General features: G+C 34.4%; 1 protein-coding gene across 13 annotated transcripts in view; it reads left to right on the forward strand.

Annotated features, from left to right (window-relative positions):
• Positions 1-20,340, forward strand: part of DDHD1 (DDHD domain containing 1) — a 106,814-nt gene that overhangs the window by 41,516 nt on the left and 44,958 nt on the right. For 7 of the 13 annotated variants that reach the window (XR_014243081.1, XM_082386819.1, XM_082386818.1 and 4 more), the window contains exons 2-6: positions 6,621-6,794; positions 7,438-7,458; positions 14,601-14,702; positions 16,714-16,842; positions 17,928-18,075. Coding sequence is in view for 12 of the 13 variants with exons in the window: in XM_082386819.1 (XP_082242945.1) it covers positions 6,621-6,794; positions 7,438-7,458; positions 14,601-14,702; positions 16,714-16,842; positions 17,928-18,075 (574 nt within the window). In the remaining variant the exon portion in view is untranslated. Of the gene's footprint in view, positions 1-6,620; positions 6,795-7,437; positions 7,459-14,578; positions 14,703-16,713; positions 16,843-17,927; positions 18,076-20,340 lie in introns of those variants that run through there. The other 6 variants (XM_082386824.1, XM_082386826.1, XM_082386825.1 and 3 more) reach the window with 4 other exon arrangements.

Genomic DNA, 20,340 nt, shown 5'->3' on the forward strand with positions numbered 1-20,340 from the left:
AGTCAATCATCTGTTGGTAGAAATATAGGTCATTTTGTTTGTTTGTTTTTATTTGTTTTCTATTGTAAAATGAGATAAACATCTTTGTACTGTATCTTTAGGCATTTTTGCAAGAGTTCCTATAAAGTGTATTTCTAGAATTGATCTGTAAAAGATAGAAGTGTTTTTAGGTTTTAAAAGGTACTGCTAGGCCAGAGTTTCTCAGCCTCAGCACAGTTGACATTTTGGGCCAGACAATTCATTGTTGGCTGGGAGGGGTGATGTGGGGTGGGGGGAGCTGTCTTGTGCACTGTAGGATGTTTAGCAACATCCCTGGCCTAGATGCGGGCAGCACCACCACCCCAAATCCTGATGAGTGAGGGATGAATCTGAGGGTGACTTAGGAGATAAAATGAATAGTCCTCAGTGTGTGTCCAGCTATAGTTGTAAGACACATGTAAGGAGGAGACATCTTGGATGACTCCCAGATTTCTGTCTTGGGTGACCAGCTAAATACTGTCAGCACACCACTTGCCATGATAGGGAATACAGATGGAGTAACAGGTTTGTGTTCTGTTTTGTTTCTTCCAGGAACCTAATGTGTTCCATGGCTATTTGTGATTCTGGTAACTATTGATCTTTCTACTAGGAGATGTTTAGTTGGCAGTTGAATGTTTGGATGTAGAGTTCAAGACAGAGGCCTGAACCAAAATGATGTAGTACTTGACCTCATACTGCTGGAATTTAAAGCTTAGGTGTAAAGCTCCCAAGACATCTATCCAGAGGATACATGCTTAGATTTATTGGGCTGGCCAAAAAGTGCCTTCGGTTTTTAAGTTAAAGACACATTTTTAATTTTCACCAAGAAATTTATTGAAGAACATATTCACCCTTTTCTTCCACTGCCTTCTGCCATTTTTCAGGCAACTACATAAGTCCATCTTCCCCAAATTTTTATCTTTGAGAAAAAAACGATTCCAAGGTGCCTTTTATAGTCTTCCAGGGAATTGAAATTTTTTCCATTAAGAGAATTTTTTTTTTTAATTTTTAAAATTTTATTTATTTCTGGCTGCATTGGGTCTTCGTTGCTGTGCCTGGGCTCCCTCTAGTTGCGGCAAGCAGGGGGCCACTCTTCGTTGCGGTGCACGGGCCTCTCACTGCGGTGGCCTCTCCCGTTGCGGAGCACGGGCTCCAGGTGCGCAGGCTTCAGCAGTTGTGGCACGCGGGCTCAGTAGTTGTGGCGCATGGGCTGAGCCGCTCCACGGTATGTGGGATCCTCCCAGACCAGGGCTCGAACCCGTTTCCCCCGCATTGGCAGGCGGATTCCTAACCACCGCACCACCAAGGAAGCCCAAGAGAATTTTGTAAAGACCTAAATAAATGGAAATCCGGAGGTGCAATATCTGGTGAATACAGCGGATGAATTGGAACTTCCCAACCACGCTGTAACAGTTTTTGCCTGGTCATCAAAGAAACATGTGGTCTTGCATTATCTTGATGGAAGATTATGTGTTTTCTGTTGACTAATTCTGGATGCTTTTTGTCAAGTGCTGCTTTCAGTTGGTCTAATTGGGACAGTACTTGTTGGAATTAATCGTTTGGTTTTCCGGAAGGAGCTCATAATAGAGGACTCCCTTGCAATCCCACCATATACACAACATCACCTTCTTTGGATGCAGACTGGCCTTTGGTGTGGTGGATGGTGGTTCATTTCGCTTGCCCCATGATCTATTCCATTCCACATTATTGTATAGTATCCACTTTTCATCGCCTGTCACAATTTGTTTGTAAAATGGAACGTTTTCATTACGTTTACGTAGAGAATTGCATGCAGAAATACAGTCAAGAAGGTTTCTTTTTTTGCTTAACTTACCTGGAACCCAAACATCAAAGTGATTAACATAACCAAGCTGGTGCAAATGATTTTCAGCGCTTGATTTGGATATTTTGAGTATGTCAGCTGTCTCCCGCGTGGTATAACGTTGATTGTTCTCAATTAATGCCTCAATTTGATCGCTATCAACTTAAACTGAGCTACCCGACTGTGAAGCATTGTCCATCAAGAAATCTCCAGCACAAAACTTCTCAAACCACTTTTGACACGTTCGATCAGTCACAGCACCTTCTCCATAGGTTGCACAAATCTTTTTTTGCATTTCAGTTGCGTTTTTACCTTTCTTGAAATAATAAAGCATAATATGCTGAAAATGTTGCTTTCTTTGGTCTTCAATATTAAAATAGCTACACAAAAATTCACCAGTTTTGGTAAGTTTTTTTAAATGCACGCTGATATGACAGCTGTCACATACAATCTAACAAAATTGTTTTGAATGAAGTTAAAGGCAACTAAGTGCTACTAGAGTCATCGTATGAAAAAAACCGAATGAACTTTTTGGCCAACCCAATATTAGGCTCAAGAGAGGAAAAGATTTGAGAGTGTAGATGTGTGCTAAAACTTGTTTTACTCTTTTTTTTTTTTTTAAATTAATTTATTTAGTTTTGGCTGTGTTGGGTCTTCGTTTCTGTGCGAGGGCTTTCTCTAGTTGTGGCAAGCAGGGGCCACTCTTCATCGCGGTGCGCGGGCCTCTCACTATTGTGGCCTCTCTTGTTGTGGAGCGCAGGCTCAGTAATTGTGGCTCACGGGCCTAGCTGCTCCGCGGCATGTGGGATATTCCCATACCAGGGCTCGAACCCGTGTCCCCTGCATTGGCAGGCAGACTCTCAACCACTGCGCCACCAGGGAAGCCCTGTTTTACTCTTTTTAACTCTGCTTTTTACTTCCATGGTTTTTATGGGGAGGCATGCTTGGCTCTGGTTTGTAAGTCCCGTAATAGCCTGGCAATGTAAAATTTCCCAAATTGTTTATTTAAAAATTACAGACACAACTAACTAGCCTGTATTTCTTGGGGAGAGAGATAAAAAGGGACCTTTTCCTGTTTGAGAATGTAGGTTGCATTGTGTGGTAGAAAGAGTTTGAACTTTGGAGTCAACTTTGGTTGGAATCTTGGTTCTCATAATATTTGTTTGCCTCTAGGCAAATTATTTAGGTTCACTAAAAGTCATCTTACTCATTTGTAAAACTGGGGAAGTCATAGCTATCTTTAAGATTACTGTTAAGGTTAAATGAGATGAGCTTTTGGATGTGGAGGATAATGGCAGCTGTCCAAATCTAAATCTCTCCACACATTCTCCCCAAAAGCCACATACACATAAACCATACATAGCTGACACCTATAGCATTACTACGAGAGAGACAGTACCACAAATTTTAAATTACTTGTAAGTAAAGGAACTGCAAATTACAGTAGCTCTTGTTACTGCTATAAATCTCTGAATCTGGAGACTGGGGCAGGGAGAGGCTTAAGAGACAGTGAAAAAAGAGAGAAGATTAGAGGTTAAAATGAAGCACAAAAGCACCCTCAGAAAGAAAATGTTCTCCACACAGCTGGCAAAATACGAACACAGGCTTGGGACTTGGTAATTCATAGCACTAACTGTAGGCATGGTGTGTGAAAGTGAGAGGGACCAGAAGTAGTAGCATCAGAGAAACATTGCTGGTGGGAGAGGAGAAAGAGAAAGGATACTGCCCCTTGGAGCCATGGCAATAAGAGGAAAGAAGTAAGGAGAAAATGAAGGGTCCTGGAGAAATGAAAGAAGAACAAGGCACACCAATCCAGTCTTCACTCACCACTACCACCACTGCCACCACCATAACATCCATCCGTTAAAGGAGCTGCTCTTAATAATCTGCAGCAGCAGACACTCTGGAACTAAGAAGTCCATCCATAAAATGCTCATGAGCAGAAATAAATCAAATGCCATACAAAGCTACTCTAAGAGGAATACAGAAAATGTGAGATCAGTACATTTCCACTGATTATAGTTCTTCCGCCAAAAGCAAACACAAAACAAAGAGAAACCATATTGTAGCACTCCAACCAAATATTCTCAAACAAACTTAGGGACATACTAATAGGCGCATTGATGAAAGGAATGTTGATGTAAGGGGCACTGATGAAAGGAAGGAAAACAACCAAAAGAATGAAAATGAGATGCAGAAAGAAGTAAAAAGCTTCATAGAGAAAGTGGTTGAAATGCAATACAAGCAAAGGAAGACCCAACATGCTTATAATTGGAGTCTCTGAAGAAGAAATAAGTGGAACAGAACTAATCCAAGGAAACTTTTGAGAAATAAGAGGAAAACTGAAATCTACAAATTAAAAGGACCCACCTTGGCAAATTGATTCAGAACAATGAACTTTGAGTCATAAACTGTTAGAATTTAAAGACTAGTAAAACTGTTAGATTTTAAAGGCAAATTTTTTTCTGGGCCTCCTGGTGGGGGAAAAAAAAAATCACATTACTAGTTAAAAAAATTAGGCTTACATCGGACTTCTCTAGAATGATATACAAAGGAAGGCTACAGTAGAGCATTTTTTAAAACTCAAGGAAACAAAGTTCAAGCTAGCCAACCTGTCCTTCAAGTATCAAGGCTATAGATAAGCAGTTTTGAACATGAAAGAATTTAGGAAATCCTTAGTGAGAATTTAATATATTGTAGATCCAAGACTAAAACAGTGGTGGGGACATGGGTGTAATTGTTATATGTAAGTGGGTAGAGAGAGAAAGGGAAAAATAGAATAAGATCATTCTCTATTATATAAGTAATAAGTGGGAATTTTGGATACCACTTAAAATGGACAGACCAGGTAATAAAAGTTTAAATAAACAAAAAAGAGACTTAGGACACTGTAAAATACATTCATACTCACACACGCATGTGTGAAGGTAACCCCTAGAACCAAAAATGCAAATATTCATAAATACCAAAAGATTTTTTTGAAAAGCAAAATCATCAACTAGAGAGAGTAAGTAAAATCATCAACTAGGAGAGTAAGAATAATAAAAAACAGTAATTATAGAAAAAGAGAGTTCAAACATATCAGTTATATCAATAAGCATAAATGGGCTTAACTCACATATTAAAAGAAAAAGATTTTAAATGGCTTCATAAAGCAAAACCCAATTCTGTGCTGTATACAAGAGACACATCTAAAACAGAGAGAAAGGTTAAAAATAAAAGGATGTACAAAAACATCACAGGCAACTGGAAGCAATAAGAAAGCAGGGGTAGTAATCTTGATAGACAAAGTAGAATCTAGCACACACGCAAAAAAATCACCAAACACAACAGAGTGTACTTTATAATGTTAAAATCCAAAATTCTCAACGAATTTATATTTTTGATATCTATCCACCAAATAACACAGCAAACACCTGACTATAGCAGAATTGCTATAGCAGAATAAAGGATAATGCAAGAAGAATTAGAAACACATAATAGGAGATTTTGAATACATCACAGTACAAGTCTGGTACAAGATGTTTGAGGATCATCTAGTAAATTTTCTGTTTCAAACCAGGAATTGGCCATTTCTTTAAGGAAATGATATTTAGAGATCACGATCTTTATATCAGGAGTGCTCACTTATACGGGGTTGGTCTTTATTTCTAGGCCTTTTTGGCACACAGAGCTTAGGGTAATTTTTTTTTAATAGAAAATATACATCATTATTTCATGCTGACATTTCTAATTGAAATTTAAAATATAGATTTATTTCTTTGATTTTTATATTTGTATGTCTTTTTACCTGTGCTGAAAATCTTGGTTTCTAATGATATTAATTTATTCTAATGATGAATGAAATTAATATATTCATCTTAATCTACAGTTTCAAATTAGCAGTACCAATATTATTACAATTATAACAGTGTAGCTACTGCAAAAGGTTTAAGATATGTTTGCAGTTCTTTTTGTACATAGGGTATATCCTAATATGTATATACAAATTACTGTGTTTTGAATCCTCTTGAAATAACTTCTCTATATGTGGATAAACCACCAACTCTGTATAGTAAGGTTCATTTTTTTTTTTCATTTTGCTTTTTATTTTTAGGGTTTTGTTGTTTCAATTTTATTTTTGCTTTATGGGTTTTTTAAAAAATTATTTTAAAGGATTCAAGATAACTTAGCTAACAATTGTGGTTTATAAATAGCAAGTAAAAGTCTTAGGTTTATGGGACACTGTTTAATCAAAGAAATGGTCAGTTTTTCAAAGAAATTTTTTCTCAATTTTTTTTCTGAAATGGATGAGGAATTTACTGTAATTAAAAGTTTCACTTATTCCCGTATACTTGCTGGGAGCCCTTGACCTCCAAGGCAGCCCTGAAAAATGTACCACACTACGACAATACACATTATTTCTAAACTACTTGTGGAAATTTATCTCAGTATTTTCTAAGACATTGGAACTATCACTGGAGTCTAGCATGAAGTTTGTCAACCCCTTAGCCTACTAATTTTGGTTACTTGGGGCCTCAGTTACATAAATAACGCCCCTCTCCCTTTCTAATGCCAAAGTACCTTTTACGTGTAATATTTAATACAAGTAAAATTATATGTTGTAAACAAAATTATATACTGTGGCTTGATGTCTGAAATTTAAAACTTTAAATGATTCTGTTGGATCACGAAAGTCTGTTTTTGCCATAGCAGTAGCAAAATATAAAATTGTAGTTACTATTTCACTTCCTGAGAGGTTGGATCCTAAAATGTGTAATTCTGTGATTTCCCTTTTCAGAGTCCGATAAAATACCAGTAATGCGTGGACAGTGGTTTATTGATGGTACTTGGCAGCCGCTAGAAGAAGAAGAAAGTAATTTAATTGAGCAAGAACATCTTAGCCGTTTTAGAGGTCAGCAGATGCAGGAAAGTTTTGATATTGAAGTGTCAAAACCCATAGATGGAAAAGATGGTAAGACCAGTTAATATATTTAATATGTTTTGTAAACCAAGTAAGTTGTTGATAAAGTTTAGAGTGGTTCCTAAGTTTGCAATAGTAATTCAGAAGTGTTAGAATTTATACAATTTGATTATTTCAAATATTTGATTATTATTTTAGAATTTAAAACTGCTGTAAATTTCTGAACTATTTCCATTTTTATTTTACTTAATATGTGTTTTCACTGACATGACACTAACATGATTTACTATAAATGTACAAATTGTTATAATGTGCTCTCTGAATTAGTCCTTTTGAGTAGCTTTTTAGTCATCAAAGAAAATTGAACTTATGAAAAATCCCTTGTCATTATATCAAAAGAGCAGTTTTGCTAATATTTTAATGTTGGTTCTTTTCCTGAAGTTTAAAAAAACTTTAATTTCTTTTGTATAAGTCCCTTTTAGGTGTCTCCATATTGATAACCATATCAACTTTTAATTTGAAACAATCTACTCCTTATATTTCCTTATTTGGCATTTGGATACTTTTTCTTTCAATAGTTTAATATACTTATATACTAGCTAAGATTGCCATGTTTCATTATGTGTCTAATCTTGAGTAAAATTCAAAATGTGTGGTAAAGTTAAAAATACTTCTGTTGTTCCATTTACTGCAGGCAGTGGGATCAACTATTCCGGTGAGTATAACAGTACAGGTAGATTAGAATTTGTGGATTTCTCTAATTTTTTTTTTCCTAGAAGTGTTTCTTCATCCATGCTTGCCTTTATTTGGGAAGTTTCTTGGCAAGCCCTGCTTAATCTAGTGAATTAAACTATGAATTAAGTGATTTTTTTTCCTTCTCCTTGTAAAAACATCTATCTATAAGCAGAAAAACTCAATATTGATCAAGTAATTCACAGAATGCAGCTTGGAAAAAATGAATTATGTAGTTGGAAGCAATTGATTATATAACATAATCAATTACAAAACAATAAGCTTTAAATTGGCTTTTTTTCCCCCTTATTGTTAATAACATTCCAAGTCTTTTCTCTCTCCTATTCCTTACTCTTTTATCTCTCTCTGAACACACACACACACACACACACACACACACACACACACGCAGGGAAACTGTATACTTTAGCTTATACCAAGTAAAAATATCTTTTGAAGAAAAAAAAAATATCTTTTGTACCTTTAAAAGTCTGCATAATTGAGGAAAATGGTGGCTTCTAAATAAATCGGTAATTAAATCTAAGAAATGTCTATTATGTGCCAGATACCATATTCTAGGAATTTTAAATATTTCATTTTGCTAATCCCTAGAGTCAACTATGTTCTTATTTCACTGTGAAATTCAAGCTCAAGGTTCTTACATATCAATATATAAAGAACAATTCAGTATCTATAAAGCAGAGCTGTATCTATATTCCTGCAGATTGCCATAAAGACAATACTCTGGTTAAAGCACAGATAGCAAATTTTGTATATCTCTGATCTTTTATTAGTGACTGAAATATTTTGAAACCTCTCATCACCACTATCAAAATAATCACAAAAGCCTACTTCATAGTATTTGAAAGACTGAACTCTTTTCAAAATTTCATTCCTATTGGGAAAGGCTGAGTTCTGGATTTTTTCCTTTCTATTAATTCTCCTTAAGTCTTTCCTCAAAAATGGCAGTTCACCTTAACAAACCCAGTTTATCCACCCAAATTCTTTACAATTAATGCATGGAAAAAACCCAAGAGCTTGGAGGAGGAAAAGGATGAGTATGAAAAATAAAAATATAAGTATATTGTCCCCTTTCTCATACTGTGTTCAAAGCATTTCTTTTCCACTTGCTAATTCTCCCTGTGGAAGTTAGTCATCAGCTCTGTTTCATCTCTAGATCCCATCTACTTGGAATCTGAAATGTTAAATGGAGCAGCATACTTCAGTTTTCTTCAAAGTGCCCTAATTTTATGATCCAGTCACTTAAATAAGTCTGATAAAAGAACATAGTTTATTTGTATGAGTAGATTTTTTCAGTATATCTTTGAGTCTGTGTCAGTTCTTGAGTATCAGTCTGGGAGATTATAGTATTATTTTTTGCTAGCTTTAAAGATACACATTGAGTGGTAAAATTCTAATTAGTAATAACAGAAAATTGTTAAACTGTTAGAACACTTCTGTATTGTAATCTTTCAAAATGATGATCTTTTGAGGTTCATTGGAAGAAAAATTGATTTTTTAAATATACTGTGACATAAAACATCAGCATGTTTTGTTATCAACAAAGATTATAAATTCAATTCAGTATATATACAGTTGTCATGAATTTCCAGCCATTTTATTTGTTATTTAGTATTATGTAAAGCATACATTCATGTGTTAAAATGTGACTTTTGACTTTGAAGACTATGGGAAATTCTGTAGTACATTTGAAAATTATCACTGGTCTTAATGAAAGAACATTTGCTGCCCAAAAAGCTACTGTTGGAAAAATAACTCAAATTTATAATACAAAGATTAAAAGTATTATAATTTTTTGATTATTTTGCTTCTTACCTCCAAGCTTCTGAAATTTCATATTTTATTAATCTGAGGGGGGAAAAATAACTTTTCCACCTAAATTTTCTCATGTACATAGGATAAAGCCTTGACTCTTCATATTGTTAGAAGATTTTGAATATTCCTTGTGCAGATAGTACTGTGCCAGTTACTTTTGTGAAAGAAACAGACAGGGTTTTGGCCCTCAGGGAGTTTTAAACCTTTGGGGGTGACAAAGCCTGCAGATGAGAAGTTACAAAGAGTAAGTACAAGATAACAAAGTAGACAGTGCATGTTAAACATTCTGAAAAGGGATGTACAATAGAGTATTTATTGTACAATAAATTGTACAATATTTTTTGTACAATAAATTGTACAATATTTTTTGTACAATTGTACAAAATTGTACAAATTGTACAATACAATTATTGTATTGTAGAGTGTACAAAGGAGTACAATCCCGTATTTAATAATTTAAAAAAAATTTTAAGTACTATATTCAAGAACTGTTTTTAAGTGCTCTGGGGAATTCCTAAGAAACTTAACAGAGTTCTTGCCTTGAAGGACATAAAATACTAATGAAATAAAATGAAATACTAATTCCTTTTCCTTCTGACCTTATCTATGTCTTGGTTAGGGTAGTTATTGCCACAAATACACTGAATATATTTATTATTCTCTCCTTATTAATTATTCTACTAATCTCAAAGTAAGCATTGAATTAAAAAGATTGATTGGGGCTTCCTTGGTGGCACAGTGGTTGGGAATCCGCCTGCCAATGCAGGGGACATGGGTTTGAGCCCTGGTCCAGGAAGATCCCACATGCCGCGGAGCAACTAAGCCCGTGTGCCACGACTACTGAGCCTGCGCTCTAGAGCCTGTGAGCCACAACTACTGAGCCCATGTGCCACAACTACTGAAGCCTGCGTGCCTAGAGCCCATGCTCCACAGCAAGAGAAGCCACCGCAATGAGAAGCCCGCGCACCGCAACGAAGAGTAGCCTCTGCTCACTGGAACTAGAGAAAGCCGCGTGCAGCAATGAAGACCCAACATAGCCATAAATGAATGAAGGAATGAATGATCGATTGAAGTTTAGCATAACTTTTTTATCATTCAAAGAAAGATAAACCCCCAAAGTATAATCATATTTTGTGATTTAGATTTCATTTTCTCTGAGAGTTAAAATTAAAAATGATTCTCTTCCCACCCCACCTCCTAGGCTAGGAAATGTTTATCTAGCAGCCTAACAAATGAAAGCTAGAAGTTCACTGGGGATGAATCATACAAATAAAATCAGGCCTTCAAATAAGTAATTTTGTAAATACTTAAAAGTACTAGAGTAGTATTTCCCTCGTTTTATAATTTATCTATGCAAGCAGTAATCAGTAAAAAAAAATGGTTGAACTAAATGGGTAGTTCTGCACCTGCTCTGGTCAAAAAATGCATAACCTCAATCCAGTTATGAGAAAACAGACAAACTCAAATTGAGGGACATTCTACAAAGTAACTTACCAGTATTCTTCGGAAGTGTCAAGGTCATAATTAACTAGATGGGGGGAATCCTTTCACAATGTATGTCAAATCAACACAGTATACACTTTCAATGTCTTATAATATTGTCAATTGTACCTCAGTAAAGCTGAAAAAATTTTTTAAGTGTCAAGATCATGAAAGACAAGGAAAGACTGAGGAATTTGTCGTAGTTTAGGGGAAACTAAGGAAACATAACAACAAAATACAACAAAGTACCCTGGATTGGATCCTAGGACAGAAAAGGACATTAATAGAAAAACTGGAGAAATCAGAATAAAGTCAATATTTTAGTTGATAGTATTATACCAATGTTAATTTCTTCGTTTTGATAATTGTACTATAGTTATGCGAACATTAGGAGAAGCTGGTGAAAGATATATATGATAACTCTCTGTACTATTTTTGCAACATTTCTGTCGGTTGAAAATTATTCCACAATAAAAAGGTGTTTTGTTTTTTCTTAAGGCCAGTAGAGAAATTAAAATAGTAAAAAATATTTAATCAAAAGAAACAACAAAAGGAGAAACAAGAAACACAGATGGAACAAAGAAATATATGGGAAATGGTAGAACTAAATTCACCCATATCAAAACTATAGTAAATATAAGTGAACTAACACTCCAATTAAAAAACAGAGATTGACAGATTTGCTAGGAATGCAAGATCCAACTGTATGTTGTCTAGTAGAGTCACATTCAATATAAAATCACAGGTAGGCTGAAAGTTAAAAAAAAAAAAAAGGACTTTTTACTGTTCAAGCTAATTTGGGGTGCTATGACAGCACAAGTGTTGGTGGATCTCTAACGATTTACAGCATTTAACAATTTGGCATGTAGTGTATATGCTTTACTGTTCAAGCTAATTTGGGGTGCTATGACAGCACAAGTGTTGGTGGATCTCTAACGATTTACAGCATTTAACAATTTGGCATGTAGTGTATATGCCTATCCTATTGCTGGATAAGGATATCCCAAACTGTGAATATATCATTTCAGAAGTCTAAAAGGGGGAGGGCCGGGGTGGGGAGAGGGAAGGAGTATTAACCCTTTCTAACCAGCTTTTCTTTTCCTTTCTCTTTGGTGACTAAGAGGATTCCCACCTTCTAGCTTTTAGTTATCAATTTTTATAAATATATTTAATTTAATTTCTCTGAGATCTAAGAAGATTGACAGAAGTTTTCTCATTATAGTTGGTAGGTTTGAGATGTGCAAAACTACTTCCCTTGCAGTTGAGATTATCTAGGTTGCCAGCTTTTATAGAGGGAAAAGTTATAGAGTTATTCTATTCTAGGGAGTAGTATATCATCAGCAACCCCCTTTTTTGATACTCTGCTTTCAGAATTATATAATGAAGAACATTTCTTTAAGAGATGAATTATAGTAAGGAAATTTATTGAAAACACTCTATTTTAGTACTTAAAATCTTTTTCATTGCTTTGTAAGACTTTAATACATAAATGAAAAGTTTTATTAAATGTTAGCATTTAATTAGCATTTTAGTTGCATTTTGTGTTTATGCATACTTCTGCTAACACTATATAAGAATTCTTTTCTTTTTTAAAATATTTATTTATTTATTTATTTATGGCTGTGCTGGGTCTTCGTTTCTGTGCGAGGGCTTTCCCTAGTTGCGGCAAGCGGGGGCCACTCTTCATCGCGGTGCGCAGGCCTCTCACTATCGCGGCCTCTCTTGTTGCAGAGCACGGGCTCCAGACGCGCAGGCTCAGTAATTGTGGCTCACGGGCCTAGTTGCTCCGTGGCATGTGGGATCCTCCCAGACCAGGGCTCGAACCCGCGTCCCCTGCATTGGCAGGCAGACTCTCAACCACTGCGCCACCAGGGAAGCCCCTATAAGAATTCTTAACTAAAACTTTATTTTAGTGATCCTTGTTGGAATGATAGTAAACCCTTTTTGTCTCTGCTGTACTTATGGTGTTACTTATCCTTTGCTTTGGGTTGAAAAAAAAGTTAAGCTCTCTGTGCTAGAGGATGTTGTAACAAAGCAAATGATTTTCAGGTGAAAATAAGAATTAAATATGAGAAGAAAGTAAAGAAGCATGTCTATCTAATTTTGTAAAAAAATATGCTTCTGTGATTTTAGTATATTGGGGTGTTTGGCTTTATGTTAATCCTTCAATTAGTATTCCTTTAGGGGAAAAAAGCCTTTCATTTTTGTATCTTGACTAGCTTTTAGAAAGTGTTTATGTAATTTTAAGTGTGATCAGGTGGTCCATGTGTTTCCCACTAGTTCTTTTTTAGTAAATGTGGAATTGTTTCATGTTAGTTTTACTAGTAGACCTATAAAATCTAGGTTTTGTTTGAGCAGTAGTCTCAAGTTTATGCCAAATTTGATCTACTTGGTTATGTTAGCTTTTTCCTAAGGATTTTTTTTGTGTGAAAATGTTTCTTGCAAGTGGTACATCTACTCCTCAGTAACTGACCAGAAGGCACATGAAAGAAGAAACATGTTCAGTGAAGAAAATTACTTTGGTTGTCATTTTCCACCCCTCTATGACAATGAAATGTTTTCATAATCCTAATTTTACAACCCAGTTTTTAATTCTTGTCTATACTTTTTTATAGTCATCTAATTACATACAGTTAAAGTTATTAAGTGCCTCGTAAGCATTTCTCAATTACCTTTATCACATATATCTTTAAATATACCTTATCTGTATATAACAGCAGGTTTCTTTTTTAACTTCTAGTACTATTCAACGGGAATTAAATATTTTTGTATTTGAGCAGTATTTAACCTTTGAATGTCACATTAATGTAGAAGGGAGTGAGGATGAAAATCAAATGTATTAGAACATAAATTTGAACTAAATCATAAAGATTCTGTGATTAACTGAACGGTAAGGAAAATGATTGTAAGATTCAATTCTAAGTGGATTTTAAAATAATTGCTCATTTAAAATGTAAAGAAATTTATTGATATATAACTAGCAATATTTGACAGGGAAAGTTGTTGACTTTAAGGTTATCTACTGATTTACCAAATATCAAGTATATGTCTGGCTTTACTCTGTTGTCTGCTTTACTCTGTTGTCTGTTTTACACTTACAAGATGTCACAGCATACATTTTTACTAATGACTTTTTTTTGTCATTCTATTGCTAACAAATCTTTCATTATTTTGTTACTAATAAGTCAGTTCAAAGTAGAGCTTTCAACTTAATTTTTTTTGAGAAAATTTCATTTTTAAAAGTATTTTAACAACTTGAACAGAGTTGTGAAAAGAATATTTTGTTTCTGTGGGAAGGCTCTATTACACTTCAATAAGGGAAAGCATCTAGTGGAACGTATACTGTGGTATCTTCTTAGGAAAGCTGCATTAGATGTTTATGTTATTTATTGCATTTTCAATTTGCACATCAGATGTTGGCTGTGTCATAGTCATAAATTTGGTGAGAGTAAATAACCTTAGTATTGTAAAGATGTGGTTTATAAATCTCTTATGCATACAAAAATGCCATGTTCTATTTTTTTATTCCATCTATACAAAGACATTAAAAATGGTGATCACATAGTTGTCTTTAATTGATAAATTTAGATATCATTTGCCTTTTTTACTTTCAGTAAAAGTAGAACATATATTTGATAAACATTATTAAACTAATATTTTGCTGCACTGATTTTTAATTAGAAATTATATAAATAAAGCATTTAGAATAATGTTTGTCAAATACAACTCATTTTTTAAAGTTAATACAACAAAAAGGCAAACCTCATTTAAAATTTACTTTGAAGCTCAGTGTTTTTGCTTTCTTAGTTGTCTACCACCTCCCTCCCTTCTCCCTCCCTTCTCTGTTCAAATGGAGAGGATATAAGGAGAGTACAGATGCGGCAGGTCTTAAACGAAAGCGTTCCCAAGGTACAGTAATTGTAGTTTTACTTCTCCATGTAGTTATATTCCTGGCTTGTAGCTTTCAGTTGTGTTTATAGCATTCGGTTTTATTTAGAGCATAGAAATTACTAGTATTTTAGAAATGTATCCATTGTGTTATTTTGCTTAGTGTTAATTATAAGTGGTGTAAACATTTGCAAACAATGTGTATAGTTCAATAATGGGATATTCGCTAATATTAAGATGCTTTAAGACAACATGAATGGTTTAGAGAGAAACAAAATTTTGTTGGCTTAATTTGGTCTTATAGTTTTAATGTTTTAAGCATATGTTGCTCAAAACTATTTTAACAAAATGCAGTTTCGAAACATTGGATTAAGAGGCTTAAAGTACTGACTTGGATCAGACATAGAAGTAGAAAAGTAAATAATTATTAAACTCCTGGAAAAGATTTTTTTAATTTATGAAAAGTTCTTTTATTTAAAACGCTGAGTTTGTACACTGGTTTTGTGTTTTATTTGCAACTGAAGATGTTATTCATGTTTGTTTTGTTAATTTCATCTTGGTCTTGTGTTCAATGTTAGTAATGTGTCCTGGCAGGTAAGTAAGATATAAATAGGTTTTTCGTAAATTTTTGAAGTGGCGTTTGTACCATAACTCAGAAGTACATTTTCCTGGCAATGATTTGCTTCTCTATGTATTCTAGTAAGGAATAGCTTTTCACAAAAATGTCTTATGATCTTAGATCTTGACCAGGACTCCATCCTTTCATAGTTAGCGTCTTCAAATCAGAAGAGTTGGACTCTGTCACTAACTTTGTGGCAAGTCACTTAATCCCTTTGTACCTCTATGTCTTTATGTATAATGGGAGATAATATTTTTGCCTAAAGAGGATTTTAAGAAAATAAATTAGGCGTAGTGATTTGAAGGTGGCTGGTTTTCTGAAGGTCTGTGAATTTTTCTTACCTCTATACAAGAGATAAAGAGGAAAAGTTTAAGTCCTTCAGACTATAAGACATCAAACTGTGAATTGGTGGACATGTTTTGACAATTTTCTTAATCTGTTGCTTCCTCAAACATTACAAAATTGGTGATGTGTGGCAAGCACTGTGCTATGACTGTGTTTGATGCTAGTGATACCAAATGACCAAGGTATAGTCCCTGCCTCACAGAGTTTGCGTATTCCTGAAGAATATAGGTTTGCATTTTTTTTTTTTAAGAGCTCATTTTCACCAAGCATACCTCGGTTACAGAAATGAAATAACCATACTAATTTGAACATAATAGTAGGAAAAAATTTATTTCTTGTTAAAAGATTTTTCAACCTTGGAGTTCTGTTATGGTGGGCAATATTCAGTGATAACTGGCTTTAGTATCCATTCCAAAAATACCTTATATTCTAATAAATTAGATGATTCTCTTCCCAGTTTAAAGATAATTTTTTTTCATCTGAGTCTTGTTTTATCTTGTGCTGAGTGAAATTTTCACAGATCAAAAAATAAAGTCAACAGAAGAAATGAAACTTAAGTTTCTATGTCAAAGGTACTGAGAACTTTCATGAAGGTGTATATCCCTTAGTCCTAAGGAATGGCCACATCACCTGGGAAAGCAGTTCTTTAATAATCAGAGCAGGTGGGAGGGAGGGAGACGCAAGAGGGAAGAGATATGGGAACATATGTATATGTATAACTGAGTCACTGTTATAAAGCAGAAACTAACACACCATTGTAAAGCAGTTATACTCCAATAAAGATGTTAAAAAAAAATAATCAGAGCATATTTCCTATAGAGGTTAAAATTATGGTAGTTAAGCCAGTTTATTCCATGTTGTTCCAGCAAGTTGCCTTTTCCTGTAGCATGCTTAATAACTTATAAAGTACCTATCCATTACTTGGTTCATATCAATATATGTTTCAATGAAATAGTTTTTTATTGAACTGAGTTAAAATATTGATTCAAAAGATCTGTGTATTATAATTTTCACACAAATGAGGTTTGTCTTGGAGACCTTCAAATTAGTTTTTCCTTTTTGCAACAGCTATTCATAGTTTCAAGTTGAGTCGAAACCACGTGGACTGGCACAGTGTGGATGAAGTGTATCTTTACAGTGATGCAACAACGTCTAAAATTGCGAGAACAGTTACTCAAAAGCTGGGATTTTCTAAAGGTATTTGTTAAATAGTACTAGAGTTTGTCAAAATGTTGGGAATCTAACTTTTTCTCTTATGTGCAAAATAGATGATTCAGGTTTTATGTTTAGTATTTTTTAAGTATGTATTAAATTTAGTGACAGTTACTACCCTGTTAAACTTTTTTTAAGGTGACTGAGTTAACATGTATTCATTAATGAATAATTATATATTTAGAATGGTCTGGCAAGATTAATAAATACACTTTTTACTTCTAAAAGCACAAAAGCAGTCAAACCTGAGGCAGTGATGTGAAATAAAACATGGCAGTTGAAATATAGTGTCAGTAAAGATGAAGACTGGAAATTTTTCACTGGATTTAGTGAGATGTAGCTCATCGGTGACTTAGAGGCATTGCTGGGACAGAACCAGATTGGCATGGGTTGAAGTTTAAGTAGAAGTTGAAGAAATGGAGGCAGTGAGAATAGATAGCTCTTTAAACAAGTTTGACTAAAAGAAAGAAAAGAGGGACTGGTACTTGGGGAAGAGGTGAATGCATTATCAAAAAATAACTTCTTTCAAAAATTTTTTCTAAGTCTGATAATTTTTTTACTGTCTCATTTTTAATTCTTTGATAATAGATGTGCTTGAATATTTACATGTTCATTAGTCAGTTGTATTTGTTTTGTGAGTTACTTTATCAACATCTTTAGCCCGTTTTGCTATTTGGATGATTCATTTCACTTTTTGATGAATAAGTTCTTTTTGTATACTTACGTAATTAACTTATTACTGTGTGTCATATTTTGCAAAAACTTTCCCAGTTTGTCATTCATCTTTTATCTTTGTTTCATGATACATTCATTATAGAGAAGTTTTTAATTTTTTTGTGTTCAGTTCATCCTTTTTTCTTTCCTTTTGCCTTATGGTTTCTGGCTTCACTGTCATGTCCAGTTCAGCAGTTTATATTAGAACTGATCAATACTTATCTTACAAATTTTATCCCCCCCAACCCAGTGAAATTTTTTCATAGTATTCCTTTTATTTCTTTATTTTTTCAATATATTGTGAAAATGCTATTTCTGTAATAAACAACAAACTTAGAATCATAATTTTCCTACAGCGTCAAGTAGTGGGACCAGACTTCATAGAGGTTATGTAGAAGAAGCCACATTAGAAGACAAGCCATCACAGACTGCCCATATTGTATTTGTTGTGCATGGCATTGGGCAGAAAATGGACCAAGGAAGAATTATCAAAAATACAGCCATGTGAGTTCTTTGATGAATACATTCTCCATCTAGTCAGAGTCCAAACTTTTGTCCAGGGTATAATAGAGTTTAATCGTTATGCCACATGCTTCTCCAGTGCCAACTATTCTATCTGTTTAAGTTGTAGAGTAAGTTTCTGGACCAGATTTTGAGAGTGATTATATCTAGATGATGATGATGATATTTATTTGATTCTTTTTCCTCCATAACATGGAGAAGAGGGTTAAGAAAGCCTTTTTAACTTAATATATTGTTAGTTTACATTAAACTGAGGTCGAAAGCAAGAAAAAAGCCTGGTTTTTAAGTTTGTATGTTACTCTCTGCATTGCAGAAACTGATAATACTGTATAATTCTGAAAAAGCTAAGAATTGTTTAAGTTGCCAGTCAGCAGCTTAACTTGTCCAAGTAATTACAACCAGAGGAAATTGAACTCTAAATTTTACACGGAGAACGAACAGTGGGTGCTTTGCCAACACACCAGGCCGGTTATTTACGTTGTTTATTTATATTCAGCTTTATTCTAAAAACTTTTTAAGATGTTGTTGGGGGGAGGGATGTTTGTATTTGTGCTTCAAAAATGTTTAGGACTGTGTTAAAAGGAAATTTTAGAGTTAAGGTTTCCACCACAAACTTGGCTCTGAACTAGCAGCCAGTATAAAGAAAAATCTTATCAGATTTATAATATGATGAGAACAAATCAGTTGTTGAGAACAGTTTATCAGGTTCTGAAGCTTCAAGTAAATGTATTTCTTGAGTCCTTATAAAGCAAATACTGTGTGATACCAGGAACTATGTCCTCAGCAATATCTCTATAATAATGCAGTGTTCTGTTTCACTTTTTATTGTAATACCTCTTAATGCCAGCTCATGGATTAAAATAAAAATACAGTTCAATTTGGAAAAAAAAATCTTTGTCAGATACTGCCAGGCCATCCTGATCCTTGTCAATCTCCATAGCTTGTATTACAGAGATCTCTTCCCTCTGATTCTATTTTCTGATGATTTGCACATTACATCCCACAATATTTTTATTATATTCTGTGTCAAGATGCTAATTTTTTGCTTGGTTATCTAAGGAACGTGAGAAGTAGTTTTAATAACATGTTCTCTCTGGAGCTATTGATAATTGGAAAGGTACCAGCAGCTATTGATAATTGGAAAAGGTACCAGCTTGATTTCTTTGGGTGCAAGTGAGGGAAAACTTAACTCAAAAGGAGGATTAGTAGCGCATAAAACTGACAAGTCTAAGATTTGCCAAACAAGTCATCAGAATCCAGTTTCTATCTGTTCTACTTGCCTTCATTTTTGAGCTATTTTCAGACATCTCCTGTGGTTCCAGATGTGGTTTATATCATCTTGTGTTCGAGTTCAAGAAGAAAAGTCTTTTTTTCCAGAAGTCCCTGCTAGTCTATGCATTTCAGTGACTGATGGTGTCACCTCCAACTGCCTGAATCTATGCATGGCCATGATCTGATCTGCAAAACTTGTCATCTTTCTACCCTAGAATCAGATGGAAGTTGGCTTCATCATAACCATAGGGAGAGGTAGAGCCACAGATAAAAATCAAGAGCTACCATTGGAAGTAGGATGAGTGAATATAAGATGGCTCAAAAAAAAGTGTTCACTACAGAGAAGGTGGCCATCATTTCTTCAGAGACAGGTTAATTTGATGGGAAACTCCTCACATAAATTAGTAATTGATGGAAAATATTCAAACAGAAAGGAATTCTGCTCAATAATAGATGGGAAAGCTCAGAGGATTTCTTACCCTTCCCCGGCTTTCTACCATTCCTAAGTTAGTTGTCCAGGACTTTAAAGAAAGTAAAATTAACTTCATCCTTGTCATTGCTACTCTGAAGCTTGTTTGTACTTGTGATCTGATTTGTGAGACTACTGTGGAAATGAGCAACATAGAATAAGGAGTTACCACACTCCACTTCTTTGGCAACCTGCTGTTCTCTGTGGATCTCTTGAAATCATGTCCCAGAGGCCTGGAAATAGAGATTTTCGCCTCTTACCTTATTTTAGTGAATGTGCAAATGAATTCAGACTGGATTTAATCAATTTTGTTCCAGCAAAATATGTTTATTATTTAAATGAGTTGAGAAGAAAGTTTATAGACAACTTCTAGGAATATCAGAATTGGTTTACTAAAAGGGATGAATGTATTTTAAATACAATTGGATTTACTTTTTGTGGCATTTTATTACAAGGGAAATCTTTACTGAACTTATATATCTAATAGAATAAATTAGTAATTTTAT

The sequence above is a fragment of the Balaenoptera borealis genome (assembly GCF_965194805.1).
Source record: "Balaenoptera borealis genome assembly, chromosome: 3".
Taxonomy (NCBI): domain Eukaryota; kingdom Metazoa; phylum Chordata; class Mammalia; order Artiodactyla; family Balaenopteridae; genus Balaenoptera; species Balaenoptera borealis.